General features: G+C 42.4%; 1 protein-coding gene across 1 annotated transcript in view; it reads right to left on the bottom strand.

The window, feature by feature from the left end:
• Positions 1–836: 836 nt before the first annotated feature.
• Positions 837–18,287, bottom strand: part of LOC143973790 (E3 ubiquitin-protein ligase Rnf220-like) — a 247,971-nt gene continuing 230,520 nt past the window's right edge. The window contains exons 4-5 of the mRNA XM_077474644.1: positions 3,931–3,976; positions 837–896 (exon numbers count right to left, since the gene is read on the bottom strand). Of these exons, the coding sequence (XP_077330770.1) occupies positions 837–896; positions 3,931–3,976 (106 nt within the window). The remainder of the gene's footprint in view (positions 897–3,930; positions 3,977–18,287) is intronic.

Raw genomic sequence — 18,287 nt, 5'->3', positions numbered from 1 at the left:
TATTATTATTATTATTATTATAATACAGAATTTATATGATGATTATTATTATTATACAGGATTTATATGATTATTATTATTATTAATATTATTATTATACAGCATTTATATTATTATGATTATTATTATTATTATTATACAGCATTTATATTATTATGATTATTATTATTATTATTAATATTATTATTATACAGGATTTATATGATTATTATTATTGTTATTATTATTATTATACAGCATTTATATTATTATGATGATTATTATTATTATTATTATACAGAATTTATATGATGATTATTATTATTATACAGGATTTATATGATTATTATTATTATTAATATTATTATTATACAGCATTTATATTATTATGATTATTATTATTATTATCCAGGATTTATATGATGATTATTATTATTTCTATAGCACCAGCAGTTCGCACAGCGTTCCCCCGATATAAGTGATCGGATCCGTCGTCTCCATATGTCTGGTAACGGGAAGAAGGATTGCTCCCGGAATCGGATCACCACACCGAATACGCGGCGTCCTGCCGAACGGATGGCGAGAGAGCGGGTCAGACGCGCCGATTCCACCATCAAATTGCAGATCTTTAAAGACGATTGTGGAGATTATCTGCTCTTCTCATCTGAGCAGCCACAAGGAGCAATATCCTGTGAAATTGCACTAAAAGTAAATTAGACTTAGCGCTATCTTAATCCTTTCCGCTGCGGTGGCGGGATCCGCTTATTGATATGAATCGAATATCTGGCCGCGATAATGCCGAATCTGTGAAAATGACATATTAGCGGAGAAAACGCGCCGGGAATTAACCCTTTTCATCAACGCAAGTCACCCGGCACCGATCTCCTCCGCCTGTCTGGGAGATCCCGCATTATATTCTGTAATATGTGTCATTTATATATTATATTATATTATATTATATTATATTATATTATACAGAGGTGTGGAAGGGAAGAATATGACATTTAGATGTAATTGTTTCTGTCAGTTCCGTGTGATAAGATCTGCAGATTTGCATCTTTCCTCCAATAAAATTACCAAAAAATAAAAAATAAATAAAAATAAAATTATAAATAAATAAAAATAAATCTTTCATAGTACAGGAATGTTCAGATACATTACTAAGAATCATTTTCATATCGATGGATGGATGGATGGATGGATAGGTGTAGAGAGAGACATACATAGATAGATATATAGATAAAGATGTTACATTTGTATTTTTCTAAGTTTCCTTCCAGTATAAGTTATATATTTATTATGACTCTCTCCGGGGGGGGAGGGGAGGGGACTCTGCTATATACTGATGACTGAGGCCCATAGGACACAATGTATTATGATATGTGGGAAACTTTAAAGACTTGTTTACAGTCACTGTGTGTTTACATGAATTTGCAATGTGTTCTTAGTGCCCGTTCACACAGGGGCGACGCGACTTGCAGCGCGACTCACAGACGCGACCTGCACACGACTTCAGCGGCGACTTGCAAAATGACTTCTGTATAGAAGTCAATGCAAGTCGCCTGAAGTCGCCCCGAAAATAGTACAGGAACCTTTTTCTAAGTCGGAGCGACTTGAGTCGCTCCTATTAGAACGGTTCTATAGTACAGAACGGGGGCGACTTGTCAGGCGGCGAAGTCGCCTGACAAGTCGCGGTAGTGTGAACGGGCACTAAGTGTGTTTTTATATATTTTTTTTTACTTACATTTTTGAACTAAGTTGTATTCACATGCATTTTCAGTGTTTATGTGTGATTGTGGATTGATGGATGGGGGAGGAGAAGGTTAGATGGACTCCTGGAGACATGGATGGAAATATAGATGGAAGGATGGAAACATGGATGGATATAGACAAGATGGATGGATGGAGACATGGATGGAGAGAGACATGGATGGATGGATGGATGGATGGATAGAGACCTATATGGATGGATGGATGGAGACATGGATGGAGAGAGACATGAATGGATGGATGGATGGATGGAGACCTATATGGATGGATGGAGAGAGACATGGATGGATGGATGGATGGAGACATGGATGGATGGATGGAAAAATGGAGGGATGGATGGAGACATGGATGAATGGATGGAGACATACATGGATGGATGGATGGAGAGAGACATGGATGGATGGATGGAGACATACATGGATGGATGGATGGGTGGATGAATGGAGACATGGATGGATGGAGACATGGATGGAGAGAGGCATGGATGGATGGATGGAGACATGGATGGAGAGAGACATGGATGGATGGATGGAGACATGGATGGAGAGAGACATGGATGGATGGATGAATGGAGACATGGATGGATGGATGGAGACATGGATGGAGAGAGACATGGATGGATGGAGACATAGATGGATGGAGACATGGATGGATGGAGACATGGATGGATGGAGACATGGATGGATGGAGACATGGATGGATGGATGGATGAATGGAGACATGGATGGATGGATGGAGACATGGATGGATGGAGACATGGATGGATGGAGACATGGATGGATGGATGGATGAATGGAGACATGGATGGATGGATGGAGACATGGATGGAGAGAGACATGGATGGATGGATGGAGACATGGATGGAGAGAGACATGGATGGATGGATGAATGGAGACATGGATGGATGGATGGAGACATGGATGGAGAGAGACATGGATGGATGGAGACATAGATGGATGGAGACATGGATGGATGGAGACATGGATGGATGGAGACATGGATGGATGGAGACATGGATGGATGGATGGATGAATGGAGACATGGATGGATGGATGGAGACATGGATGGATGGAGACATGGATGGATGGAGACATGGATGGATGGATGGATGGATGAATGGAGACATGGATGGATGGATGGAGACATGGATGGAGAGAGACATGGATGGATGGATGGAGACATGGATGGATGGATGGAGACATGGATGGAGAGAGACATGGATGGATGGATGGAGACATGGATGGATGGATGGAGACATGGATGGAGAGAGACATGGATGGATGGATGGAGACATGGATGAATGGAGACATACATGGATGGATGGATGATTGGAGATGGATGGATGGAGACATGAATAGAGACATGGATGGATGGATGGATGGATGGAGACATGGATGAATGGAGACATGGATGGATGGAGACATACATGGATGGATGGATGATTGGAGATGGATGGAGACATGGATGGATGGAGACATGGATGGATGGAGACATACATGGATGGATGGATGATTGGAGATGGATGGATGGAGACATGGATGGATGGAGACATGGATGGATGGAGACATACATGGATGGATGGACGAATGGAGACATGGATAGATGGAGACATGGATGGAGAGAGACATGGATGGACGGATGGAGACATGGATGGAGAGAGACATGGATGGATGGAGACATGGGTGGATGGATGGATGGATGGAGACATGGATGGATGGATGGATGGATGGGGGAGTTTGCTTTGAATTGTAAAACTGAATTAAAAAGTGTTTCAGTTTGTGTTGCTCAGATGCAGTTTAGGTCCATCTATAATCACATGTCCAGGTCACACTGCCCTGTCTATGGGGTGACAACACTGCTGTGTAACTTCACAACAGAACAAACAGCGTTGTTGTCTCCCTGTTACAGCAAGTAGAAAAAACAGCGGTTCTGTAGGCAGGATCAATTGGAAATAAGAAGAACTGTGTTAATGTAAAGCGTCACTCTGTATGAAATCTCTCATCCTGGATGGGGCCCGCTATTTCTCCCCTTTTCATTTTATACCCCTAGCAGAGCGCCCTCTACAGGAGATTGGAAATGAGGAGCACCAAGTGTCACATGACTTCTCCTCCAGCAGTGACCATATGGTCAGGATACAAATAATACATAAGGTGTATATATGGAGCGGTATGTATAACTAACCTTCGGTGTGCCGGGAGCCATGCCGTCCTTCTGTATGACATTCTTACTGTCAGGAGAGAAAACAGAGAGAGGAGGGTAAGAACAGGATCCAGTGACATTCTGCAAATGATAATATGATATAAAGTAAAACCTGCTACAACATGAGCGAAATCACAACCTTGTCATGTAGAATGTGACCTTCAAGAAACAGCTTCAGGTTTGTACGTTCCCAATGTCATTGCCGTGTAGTCAGCAGTGGAAAATCAGCAATTTTTCACCTTTTGTGTAATTGTGACTTGTGAGATACGTCTTCCCCACCTATAGATTATCCCTGATGATGTCACAGGTTCAGCCACCTAGAGATTATCCCTGATGATGTCACAGGTTCAGCCACCTAGAGATTATCCCTGATGATGTCACAAATTCAGCCACCTATAGATTATCCCTGATGATGTCACAAGTTCAGCCACCTACAGAATATCCCTGACGATGTCACAAGTTCAACCACCTATAGATTATCCCTGATGATGTCACAGGTTCAGCCACCTATAGATTATCCTTGACAATGTCACAGGTTCAGCCACCTATAGATTATCCCTGATGTCACAGGTTCAGCCACCTATAGATTATCCCTGATGATGTCACAAATTCAGCCACCTATAGATTATGCCTGATCATGTCACAGGTTCAGCCAACTAGAGATGATCCCTGATGATGTCACAGGTTCAGCCACCTAGAGATTATCTATATTTATATATATTAAGATTTTGGACTCGTCCTATACTGTGTCATCTTTATTATCATATCGGTTATTGATTTCTATGACTCGCAGACGCACTCAGTACCTTGTTACAATGTGGGTGACAGGTGAACATCATCGCTACGGGTCACACTATGTATCTTACAAAACTGCAATAAAGACCTGAAAGTGAAAAGATTCTGAACTCTTGGATGTACGATCGTCACTCCAATTCGTTTATTTATGGCATTCAGAGACCCCGCTGATCACAATTTAATATGGCCGCCCCGGAGCGGACCGTTACATTGTATCATTTATCTGTGGACTGGAAACATTTTATTTCAATATGGCCGCCCTCAGAGTGGACCGTTACATTGTATCATTTATCTGTGGACTGAAAACAGTTTATTTCAATATGGCCGCCCCCGGAGTGGACCGTTACATTGTATCATTTATCTGTAGAGGGGAAACATTTTATTTCAATATGGCCGCCCCCGGAGCGGACTGTTACATTGTATCATTTATCTGTAGAGGGGAAATATTTTATTTCAATATGGCCGCCCTCAGCGCGGACCGTTACATTGCATCATTTATCTGTGGACTGAAAACAGTTTATTTCAATATGGCCGCCCCCGGAGTGGACCGCTACATTGTATCATTTATCTGTAGAGGGGAAACATTTTATTTCAATATGGCCGCCCCCGGAGCGGACTGTTACATTGTATCATTTATCTGTAGAGGGGAAATATTTTATTTCAATATGGCCGCCCTCGGCGTGGACCGTTACATTGTATTATTTATCTGTTGAGGGTAAACATTTTATTTCAATATGGCCGCCCCCGGAGTGGACCGTTACATTGTATCATTTATCTGTAGAATGGAAACATTTTATTTCAATATGGCCGCCCCCGGAGTGGACCGTTACATTGTATCATTTATCTGTAGAGGGGAAATATTTTATTTCAATATGGCCGCCCCTCGGAGTGGACCGTTACATTGTATCATTTATCTGTAGAGGGGAAATATTTTATTTCAATATGGCCGCCCCCGGAGCGGACCGTTACATTGTATCATTTATCTGTAGAGGGGAAATATTTTATTTCAATATGGCCGCCCCCGGAGCGGACCGTTACATTGTATCATTTATCTGTAGAGGGGAAATATTTTATTTCAATATGGCCGCCCCCGGAGCGGACCGTTACATTGTATCATTTATCTGTAGAGGGGAAATATTTTATTTCAATATGGCCGCCCTCGGCGTGGACCGTTACATTGTATCATTTATCTGTAGAATGGAAACATTTTTCTTTACGTTGGTAAAACGCCCCTTTCGTGTTCTTTGGCGTCGGATCGCTTGGAAGCCCCGCCCTGCAAATCAGAAGCAGACGATTAAAAATAAATTGGATAACGAGATCAAATCGAATTGGTGACGTTTGGGGAAAAAAAAAAAAACCCATAACGGATTGTCAGCTTGGTGTCGAGGATTTCCTACGCTTTCCCCTGACAATGTACGCCGGCTCTCCCTCTCCGCCCACCGCCAGCGGCCTGAAATCTAATAACGCCGTTCTCCCTTAACACGGGTTCCGATTGAAACAATTCCATATTAAATCTGTAATTTGGGAGTGTCAGATTCGCCCCCCCCCCCCCCCCGATGTAAATTCTCAGGAAATAAACGACGTCTCCCTGATTGGATGTGTCAGGTCAGCCGCCACCTGCAGCACTAAAGATCGGTAAAATATGTTCAGACCCCCCCCAATGAGGGCGGCACGCTGCTTGTAGCCCCCCGGCTCTGGCGGATGGATGGGGGGGGGGGTGGGGATGTGTATTTAATAACGGAATTTGTATGCACGCCTGCAGTCAGGAGCCAAGGATGAGCGACCAGGAGGCGGCGAGGATTGGAAGGCGCTCCCGCTAAACAGATGCTTATAACAGAAGAAGACATATGAAATCAGATGTAGTCAGTATTAATATCCAGGGGCGCCGGCGCATACACAACACAAAACGCACACCCCGCCACACACGCCACCCCCTCCCCCCCGCCCCCGAAAACCAGCACCGGGGACGACAATACATTTTTATGAGAAATGTTTGGGAGATCAGTACATGAGATGTGACAGAAAAAGCAATGTCGCTGTCATGTTCACTTTGCGCAAAGCGTTTTTCAGTCCCAGATGCCGAGCAGCCGCGCCGCGCCGCGAGAAATTGAATTTTGGCTCTTTAATGCTCCCTGATTTGGCAGATGGTTCGGCAACGCTGAAAGAAGAATGGATGGGAGACGGAGAATCATCCTTGTCTGACCTATACAGGAGACACACAACACCGCGCCGAAGTCTGCGGCGGACCTAAAACGACGGAAGAAGGCAATCCGCGGCAATGCGGCCCGGCGTGTCATGGCGGCTCGGGCCGGGATTGTGCCGACTTCAAATATAGAAATGTTATCTGTATGGTGATAGTCTGCAGAACTCCCCAGACAGCACTCTAGAATCGGGAGCAGTGGTCTCCAAACTGCGGCCCTTTGCTTGCTTTTATATGAACCAATAATGAGGCATCGCCCCCCCTCCCCCCACTCATCGTAGTGAAGGGGCACAACTCCTCCCAATGACACCAACCATGGGGCACAACTCCTCCCAATGACACCAACCATGGGGCACAACTCCCCCCAATGACACCAATGATGGGGCACAACTCCTCCCAATGACACCAACCATGGGGCACAACTCCTCCCAATGACACCAACCATGGGGCACAACTCCTCCCAATGACACCAACCATGGGGCACAACTCCTCCCAATGACACCAACCATGGGGCACAACTCCTCCCAATGACACCAACCATGGGGCACAACTCCTCCCAATGACACCAACCATGGGGCACAACTCCTCCCAATGACACCAATGATGGGGCACAACTCCCCCCAATGACACCAACCATGGGGCACAACTCCTCCCAATGACACCAACCATGGGGCACAACTCCTCCCAATGACACCAACCATGGGGCACAACTCCTCCCAATGACACCAACCATGGGGCACAACTCCTCCCAATGACACCAACCATGGGGCACAACTCCTCCCAATGACACCAATGATGGGGCACAACTCCTCCCAATGACACCAACCATGGGGCACAACTCCTCCCAATGACACCAACCATGGAGCACAACTCCTCCCAATGACACCAACCATGGAGCACAACTCCTCCCAATGACACCAATGATGGGGCACAACTCCTCCCAATGACACCAATGATGGGGCACAGCTCCTCCCAATGACACCAATGATGGGGCACAACTCCTCCCAATGACACCAATGATGGGGCACAACTCCTCCCAATGACACAAAGAATAGAGCAGAATTCCTCCCAATGACACCAACCATGGGGCACAACTCCTCCCAATGACACCAACCATGGGGCACAACTCCTCCCAATGACACCAACCATGGGGCACAACTCCTCCCAATGACACCAACCATGGGGCACAACTCCACCCAATGACACCAACCATGGGGCACAACTCCTCCCAATGACACCAATGATGGGGCACAACTCCTCCCAATGACACCAACCATGGGGCACAACTCCTCCCAATGACACCAACCATGGGGCACAACTCCTCCCAATGACACCAACCATGGGGCACAACTCCACCCAATGACACCAACCATGGGGCACAACTCCTCCCAATGACACCAATGATGGGGCACAACTCCTCCCAATGACACCAACCATGGGGCACAACTCCTCCCAATGACACCAACCATGGGGCACAACTCCACCCAATGACACCAACCATGGGGCACAACTCCACCCAATGACACCAACCATGGGGCACAACTCCTCCCAATGACACCAATAATGGGGCACAACTCCTCTCAATGACACCAATGATGGGGCACAACTCCTCCCAATGACACAAATAATAGGGCAGAATTCCTCCCAATGACACCAACCATGGGGCACAACTCCTCCCAGCGACACCAACCATGGGGCACAATTCCTCCCAATGATACTAACGATGGGGCACAACTTCTCCCAAAGACACCAATAATAGGGCACAATTCCTGCCAATGACACCAACCATGGGGCACAATTCCTCCCAATGACACTAACGATGGGGTACAACTTCTCCCAATGACACCAACAATTGGGCCCAATGACACCAACGATGGGGCACATTTCCTTCCAATGACACCAACAATTGGATCTAATGACACCAACAATGGGACAGAATTCCTCCCAATGACACCAACAATTGGGCCCAATGACACCAATGATGTGGTAAAATTCCTTCCAATGAAACCAACAATTGGGCCCAATGACACCAACAATGGGGCAGAATTCCTCCCCATGACACCAACAATTGAACCCAATGACGCCAACAATGGGGGCACAATTCCTCCCAATGACACCAACAACTGGGTCCAATGACACCAACAACTGGGTCCAATGACACCAAAAATGGGACACAGTTTTTTTTTCCCATTGACGTTGGGCCCCTATGTGGGGGGAATCGGTTACAAAGTATCGATAATCATCAATAAAATATGTTTCAAACAAATGTAAGTTATTTATTTCCTGAAACATCAAAAAAATCCCGCCAGGAGGAATTCTGCCGTCCCTGAAGAAGTCTGATGTTGTTTCTGAACTCAACTTTTTTTGCTCACAGGCGGGACGCCGGCGGATGATCACAAATGGAATAAATATTTTCTCCTGATGGGGAGATGAGAGCAAATAAAGAGACGGACAGTCGGCTGTATAGGGTGCTGCATGGATGGCTCCGCGTCCGATTACTGAATGTTTATTTACAGACAGACATCCCCGAATTTTATGAAGACGGATCGCAATGTAAGCAGACCATAATAAGCCGATCGCATTCTCTGCGCCGCCGCTAATAAATGACAGAGATTTGCATAGGACTTGACATGTTCATGAACGCAGCTACATCAATGTCATCATTTACACCCGGCCGCGTTCGGCGGAATACGACGCGTCCGTCATACATCTTCATTGCGGGGGCTTCAATCAGGCGGAATGATCGGACGCCTGAGCCCAGGAGCTAGCACTCTATTCGGCTGCCCAGAGAGCAAGTGGGTTTTTCTGGGATTAGAGGAACTTTTTTACACAAGAGGAAATGTTACAATGGATAAACTCAGTATTGTGAATGTGGGGATCAGTGAGAAGAATGTTCCTTACATTGGTGATCGGTGAGAAGAATGTTCCTTACATTGGTGATCAGTGAGAAGAATGTTCCTTACATTGGTGATCAGTGGGAAGAATGTTCCTTACATTGGTGATCAGTGAGAAGAATGTTCCTTACATTGGTGATCAGTGAGAAGAATGTTCCTTACATTGGTGATCAGTGGGAAGAATGTTCCTTACATTGGTGATCAGTGGGAAGAATGTTCCTTACATTGGTGATCAGTGAGAAGAATGTTCCTTACATTGGTGATCAGTGAGAAGAATGTTCCTTACATTGGTGATCAGTGGGAAGAATGTTCCTTACATTGGTGATCAGTGAGAAGAATGTTCCTTACATTGGTGATCAGTGAGAAGAATGTTCCTTACATTGGTGATCAGTGGGAAGAATGTTCCTTACATTGGTGATCAGTGGGAAGAATGTTCCTTACATTGGTGATCAGTGAGAAGAATGTTCCTTACATTGGTGATCAGTGGGAAGAATGTTCCTTACATTGGTGATCAGTGAGAAGAATGTTCCTTACATTGGTGATCAGTGAGAAGAATGTTCCTTACATTGGTGATCAGTGGGAAGAATGTTCCTTACATTGGTGATCAGTGAGAAGAATGTTCCTTACATTGGTGATCAGTGGGAAGAATGTTCCTTACATTGTTGATCAGTGAGAAGAATGTTCCTTACATTGGTGATCAGTGGGAAGAATGTTCCTTACATTGGTGATCGGTGAGAAGAATGTTCCTTACATTGGTGATCAGTGAGAAGAATGTTCCTTACATTGGTGATCAGTGGGAAGAATGTTCCTTACATTGGTGATCAGTGAGAAGAATGTTCCTTACATTGGTGATCAGTGGGAAGAATGTTCCTTACATTGGTGATCAGTGAGAAGAATGTTCCTTACATTGGTGATCAGTGGGAAGAATGTTCCTTACATTGTTGATCAGTGAGAAGAATGTCCCTTACATTGGTGATCAGTGGGAAGAATGTTCCTTACATTGGTGATCGGTGAGAAGAATGTTCCTTACATTGGTGATCAGTGAGAAGAATGTTCCTTACATTGGTGATCAGTGAGAAGAATGTTCCTTACATTGGTGATCAGTGGGAAGAATGTTCCTTACATTGGTGATCAGTGGGAAGAATGTTCCTTACATTGGTGATCAGTGAGAAGAATGTTCCTTACATTGGTGATCAGTGAGAAGAATGTTCCTTACATTGGTGATCAGTGGGAAGAATGTTCCTTACATTGGTGATCAGTGAGAAGAATGTTCCTTACATTGGTGATCAGTGGGAAGAATGTTCCTTACATTGGTGATCAGTGGGAAGAATGTTCCTTACATTAGTGATCAGTGGGAAGAATGTTCCTTACATTGGTGATCAGTGGGAAGAATGTTCCTTACATTGGTGATCAGTGAGAAGAATGTTCCTTACATTGGTGATCAGTGAGAAGAATGTTCCTTACATTGGTGATCAGTGGGAAGAATGTTCCTTACATTGGTGATCAGTGGGAAGAATTTTCCTTACATTGGTGATCAGTGGGAAGAATGTTCCTTACATTGGTGATCAGTGAGAAGAATGTTCCTTACATTGGTGATCAGTGAGAAGAATGTTCCTTACATTGGTGATCAGTGGGAAGAATGTTCCTTACATTGGTGATCAGTGAGAAGAATGTCCTTACATTGGTGATCAGTGAGAAGAATGTTCCTTACATTGGTGATCGGTGAGAAGAATGTTCCTTACATTGGTGATCAGTGAGAAGAATGTTCCTTACATTGGTGATCAGTGGGAAGAATGTCCCTTACATTGGTGATCAGTGAGAAGAATGTTCCTTACATTGGTGATCGGTGAGAAGAATGTTCCTTACATTGGTGATCAGTGAGAAGAATGTTCCTTACATTGGTGATCAGTGGGAAGAATGTCCCTTACATTGGTGATCAGTGAGAAGAATGTTCCTTACATTGGTGATCAGTGGGAAGAATGTCCCTTACATTGGTGATCAGTGAGAAGAATGATCCTTACATTGGTGATCAGTGAGAAGAATGTTCCTTACATTGGTGATCAGTGGGAAGAATGTTCCTTACATTGGTGATCAGTGAGAAGAATGTTCCTTACATTGGTGATCAGTGGGAAGAATGTTCCTTACATTGGTGATCAGTGAGAAGAATGTTCCTTACATTGGTGATCAGTGAGAAGAATGTCCCTTACATTGGTGATCGGTGAGAAGAATGTTCCTTACATTGGTGATCGGTGAGAAGAATGTTCCTTACATTGGTGATCAGTGAGAAGAATGTTCCTTACATTGGTGATCAGTGAGAAGAATGTTCCTTACATTGGTGATCAGTGAGAAGAATGTTCCTTACATTGGTGATCAGTGAGAAGAATGTTCCTTACATTGGTGATCAGTGAGAAGAATGTTCCTTACATTGGTGATCAGTGGGAAGAATGTCCCTTACATTGGTGATCAGTGAGAAGAATGTTCCTTACATTGGTGATCAGTGAGAAGAATGTTCCTTACATTGGTGATCAGTGAGAAGAATGTTCCTTACATTGGTGATCAGTGAGAAGAATGTTCCTTACATTGGTGATCAGTGAGAAGAATGTCCCTTACATTGGTGATCAGTGAGAAGAATGTTCCTTACATTGGTGATCAGTGAGAAGAATGTTCCTTACATTGGTGATCAGTGGGAAGAATGTCCCTTACATTGGTGATCAGTGAGAGGAATGTTCCTTACATTGGTGATCAGTGAGAAGAATGTCCCTTACATTGGTGATCGGTGAGAAGAATGTTCCTTACATTGGTGATCAGTGAGAAGAATGTTCCTTACATTGGTGATCAGTGAGAAGAATGTTCCTTACATTGGTGATCAGTGAGAAGAATGTTCCTTACATTGGTGATCAGTGAGAAGAATGTTCCTTACATTGGTGATCAGTGAGAAGAATGTTCCTTACATTGGTGATCAGTGAGAAGAATGTTCCTTACATTGGTGATCAGTGAGAAGAATGTTCCTTACATTGGTGATCAGTGGGAAGAATGTTCCTTACATTGGTGATCAGTGAGAAGAATGTTCCTTACATTGGTGATCAGTGAGAAGAATGTTCCTTACATTGGTGATCAGTGGGAAGAATGTTCCTTACATTGGTGATCAGTGGGAAGAATGTTCCTTACATTGGTGATCAGTGAGAAGAATGTTCCTTACATTGGTGATCAGTGGGAAGAATGTTCCTTACATTGGTGATCAGTGGGAAGAATTTTCCTTACATTGGTGATCAGTGGGAAGAATGTTCCTTACATTGGTGATCAGTGGGAAGAATGTTCCTTACATTGGTGATCAGTGAGAAGAATGTTCCTTACATTGGTGATCAGTGGGAAGAATGTTCCTTACATTGGTGATCAGTGGGAAGAATTTTCCTTACATTGGTGATCAGTGGGAAGAATGTTCCTTACATTGGTGATCAGTGAGAAGAATGTTCCTTACATTGGTGATCAGTGAGAAGAATGTTCCTTACATTGGTGATCAGTGGGAAGAATGTTCCTTACATTGGTGATCAGTGAGAAGAATGTCCTTACATTGGTGATCAGTGAGAAGAATGTTCCTTACATTGGTGATCGGTGAGAAGAATGTTCCTTACATTGGTGATCAGTGAGAAGAATGTTCCTTACATTGGTGATCAGTGGGAAGAATGTCCCTTACATTGGTGATCAGTGAGAAGAATGTTCCTTACATTGGTGATCGGTGAGAAGAATGTTCCTTACATTGGTGATCAGTGAGAAGAATGTTCCTTACATTGGTGATCAGTGGGAAGAATGTCCCTTACATTGGTGATCAGTGAGAAGAATGTTCCTTACATTGGTGATCAGTGGGAAGAATGTCCCTTACATTGGTGATCAGTGAGAAGAATGATCCTTACATTGGTGATCAGTGAGAAGAATGTTCCTTACATTGGTGATCAGTGGGAAGAATGTTCCTTACATTGGTGATCAGTGAGAAGAATGTTCCTTACATTGGTGATCAGTGGGAAGAATGTTCCTTACATTGGTGATCAGTGAGAAGAATGTTCCTTACATTGGTGATCAGTGAGAAGAATGTCCCTTACATTGGTGATCGGTGAGAAGAATGTTCCTTACATTGGTGATCGGTGAGAAGAATGTTCCTTACATTGGTGATCAGTGAGAAGAATGTTCCTTACATTGGTGATCAGTGAGAAGAATGTTCCTTACATTGGTGATCAGTGAGAAGAATGTCCCTTACATTGGTGATCAGTGAGAAGAATGTTCCTTACATTGGTGATCAGTGAGAAGAATGTTCCTTACATTGGTGATCAGTGGGAAGAATGTCCCTTACATTGGTGATCAGTGAGAGGAATGTTCCTTACATTGGTGATCAGTGAGAAGAATGTCCCTTACATTGGTGATCGGTGAGAAGAATGTTCCTTACATTGGTGATCAGTGAGAAGAATGTTCCTTACATTGGTGATCAGTGAGAAGAATGTTCCTTACATTGGTGATCAGTGAGAAGAATGTTCCTTACATTGGTGATCAGTGAGAAGAATGTTCCTTACATTGGTGATCAGTGAGAAGAATGTTCCTTACATTGGTGATCAGTGAGAAGAATGTTCCTTACATTGGTGATCAGTGAGAAGAATGTTCCTTACATTGGTGGTGAGAGTGCCATGCTGGTGGTTCTACCAAGTGGCGTCGGTCCCGGAACTCTTTAGGCACCATTAGGTGGGAGGTCAATCAGCCAGATATTTAGCAACTTTTGGAGGATTCCAGGGAACCTGGTTGGGAATGTTTGAACTAAACCCTATCAGGAATTGTGGGACCTCTGATAAGAACTGTGGCTGCTGTGGGGAAGTTTGGAGATCACATTTCCACCAATTTGATGGCTTCATTGTGATTGGTTGCTATGAATTGCCTTCGCTGTGATTGGTTGCTCTGAGTTAGGTTCATTGTGATTGGCTGCTTTGAGTTGAGTTTCGTTTGGTTGGTTGCTGTGATTTGGGTCCATTGTGATTGGTTGCTGTGATTTGGGCCCTTTGCACATCCTCGGTGCCATGCGCTCGGCTTTATTAAATTACCTTCGATATCTTTTTATTCGGAACACTAATAAATCTCTCGGCGGCCCCTAAACGCTGTGCGGACGGAAGGCGAGCGCGGTCGCCCGTTAATCACTCACCCAGCCAGGGCACTGGATAATGACCCGTCTCCATAGTAATTGCCCGTCCCGCTCTCCCCACACCCCGGTGATACATGCCTTCTAAATGACACCATGCACACAGGAAATTACTTACCAACTATCACACCGCTGACACTTTTAATTAAGGTGATTTACACCGAATTATCCCTCGAAAATAAAAATCCCGCCGCCGCCGCCGCTCTGCGTCCGCATAAAATATGTATTTTTTTGTTTTTCTGTTTGGGGAATTGGAAAGGACTTTATTACCAAAGACAACTTCCCCTTCCTGGTCGCTAATCTCTCCCCCTCACCTGTAATTACCCGCAGAATCGCGCGGTGACATCATGTAATGGAGGGGCCCGGCCAGATTAACCCGATAATTGGCACTAAAAAAATTCACCGCAAGGTGACATGCGACCGATTCTTTACCGCTCAGCTGGCGGGTCCTGCGTCAACGCCAACGAGGACCGCAGAGGGGTCCACATACCGGCAGATTAGACATTTATTTACACTTGGCGATGAGGAATTTTTACCGCAATCCTGCCCCCTGTTCCAAATCGCGTGGCAATCGCTGAAAAACGCGCAGCGTGAATTTGGGCGCCAATTATTCTAAATGGCAACATAAACGCTGTGCAATTTTGCCAACAGAACCGCAGTAAAACGCACATTTAAATATCGCGTTAAGTCGCCCCCCCCCCCGCCCTAAAAAAAAAAGGAGCAAAAGCTTTTATTTCAACAAACGCGCACGAGGCAGCCCATTCGCTGCGAAGAGCGGCACACAGAATCGCATTAAAATCGCCCACAGAAAATCGCCAGCGGGACCACGAAGTGCATATTGGGGGCCTTTAAGATTCTGGAATGTTTTACATTTTAGATTCTGGCTTCCCTTAGGCTCCGTTCACTTCCGGGCGTCGCCTGATTGCGGACGGAACCGCCGCGATTCTGCCCCGCAATCCCGAATCACGTCAAGTCGCGAGACGCCCCCCTTTGCGATTCCTGCCACTTCCAACCTATTGAGTGCTTTTGAGGTGACAGGCGTACCGCGATTCTGTTTGCACGATTCGCGGGGGGCGGCAGTCGCGGCAAAATTGCGCCGCGATCGAGTGGTGGTGCCATTGGAAGTGACGGGGATCGCAAGGGCGTCCGGCGATTTGTCGTGACTCGGGAATGCGGGCAGAATAGTGGCAATTCCCGCCCACGATCCGGAGACGCTTAGATGTGAACGGAGCCTTAGGGCCCCATTCACATCGAGCGTTTTCTACATGGCCGATCTTTTGGTTTTTGCACGTTTTCTGAGTGAGTTTTTTTTTTTTGTGACACATTTATTTCAATGGGCTGCCCCACGTGCGACAAACGCAGCAAAGTAGCTCATGTAGCTTTTTGCTACGTTAAGCTTCGCCTGGTTTGGTGCGCGCTTTTCCATGTGGCGAAACGCACATGTTCCTTCCCCGTTTGGAATGCCATTAACAATAAATAACACAGCAAACAAGATGTGATTTTTTTTTACGCGTTTCGTAAACAAAATGAGATACAAGGAACAACACCTGCTAGCAAGGCATGCGTTTTTTTTTTACGCATTTCGTAAATGAAACTGGAAGTGCGCAAGTGTGAACGGAGCCTTACGTTACTGACCTAAACTGTCCAAACTGCAGCACCACAGGCTCTAGACATTTACAGTTCATTTTGTTCCGAATTTTTCGGATGTCATTTTTTTTTCCGTTATATTCCTTTATTTTCTATTCGATTTTATTCTCTTTGGAAATTGAAAAATTATTTGAATCTGAAAATTTTTCTAAAACAATTAGAAAACTATTCAAATTTTGTCAGAATTTTTTTTTTCGTTATATTCCTTTTATTTTCTATTCAATTTTATTCTCTTTGGAAATTGAAAAATTATTCGAATCTGAAAATTTTTCAAAAACAATTAGAAAACTATTCAAATTTTGTCTGAATTTTTCCGTTATATTCCTTTTATTTTCTATTCAATTTTATTCTCTTTGGAAATTGAAAAATTATTCGAATCTGAAAATTTTTCAAAAACAATTAGAAAACTATTCAAATTTTGTCTGAATTTTTCCGTTATATTCCTTTATTTTCTATTCGATTTTATTCTCTTTGGAAATTGAAAAATTATTCAAATCTGAAATTTTTTCTAAAACAATTAGAAAACTATTCAAATTTTGTCTGAATTCTTTTTTTTCGTTATATTCCTTTTATTTTCTATTCGATTTTATTCTCTTTGGAAATTGAAAAATTATTCGAATCTGAAATTTTTTCGAAAACAATTAGAAAACTATTCAAATTTTGTCAGAATTTTTTTTTTTCGTTATATTTCTTTGTTTTCTATTCAATTTTATTCTCTTTGGAAATTGAAAAATAATTTGAATCTGAAAATTTTTCGAAAACAATTAGAAAACTATTCAAATTTTGTCTGAATTTTTCCGTTATATTCCTTTATTTTCTATTTGATTTTATTCTCTTTGGAAATTGAAAAATTATTCGAATCTGAAAATTTTTCGAAAACAATTAGAAAACTATTCAAATTTTGTCTGAATTTTTTTTTTCCGTTATATTCCTTTATTTTCTATTCGATTTTATTCTCTTTGGAAATTGAAAAATTATTCGAATCTAAAAAATTTTTCGAAAACAATTAGAAAACTATTCAAATTTTGTCAGAATTTTTTTTTTTCGTTATATTCCTTTGTTTTCTATTCAATTTTATTCTCTTTGGAAATTGAAAAATAATTTGAATCTGAAAATTTTTCGAAAACAATTAGAAAACTATTCAAATTTTGTCTGAATTTTTCCGTTATATTCCTTTATTTTCTATTTGATTTTATTCTCTTTGGAAATTGAAAAATTATTCGAATCTGAAAATTTTTCGAAAACAATTAGAAAACTATTCAAATTTTGTCTGAATTTTTTTTTTCCGTTATATTCCTTTATTTTCTATTCGATTTTATTCTCTTTGGAAATTGAAAAATTATTCGAATCTAAAAATTTTTTTCGAAAACAATTAGAAAACTATTCAAATTTTGTCAGAATTTTTTTTTTCGTTATATTCCTTTGTTTTCTATTAAATTTTATTCTCTTTGGAAATTGAAAAATAATTTGAATCTGAAAATTTTTCGAAAACAATTAGAAAACTATTCAAATTTTGTCTGAATTTTTTCGTTATATTCCTTTTATTTTCTATTCAATTTTATTCTCTTTGGAAATTGAAAAATTATTCGAATCTGAAAATTTTTCGAAAACAATTAGAAAACTATTT

This window comes from Lithobates pipiens, unplaced genomic scaffold (genome assembly GCF_037356315.1).
Source record: "Lithobates pipiens isolate NorthernLeopardFrog02 unplaced genomic scaffold, aLitPip1_a1.2 Scaffold_116, whole genome shotgun sequence".
Classification (NCBI taxonomy): Eukaryota; Metazoa; Chordata; class Amphibia; order Anura; family Ranidae; genus Lithobates; species Lithobates pipiens.
The sequence above is the reverse complement of the archived record's forward strand: the minus strand, read 5'-3'. Positions and strand labels throughout refer to the sequence as shown.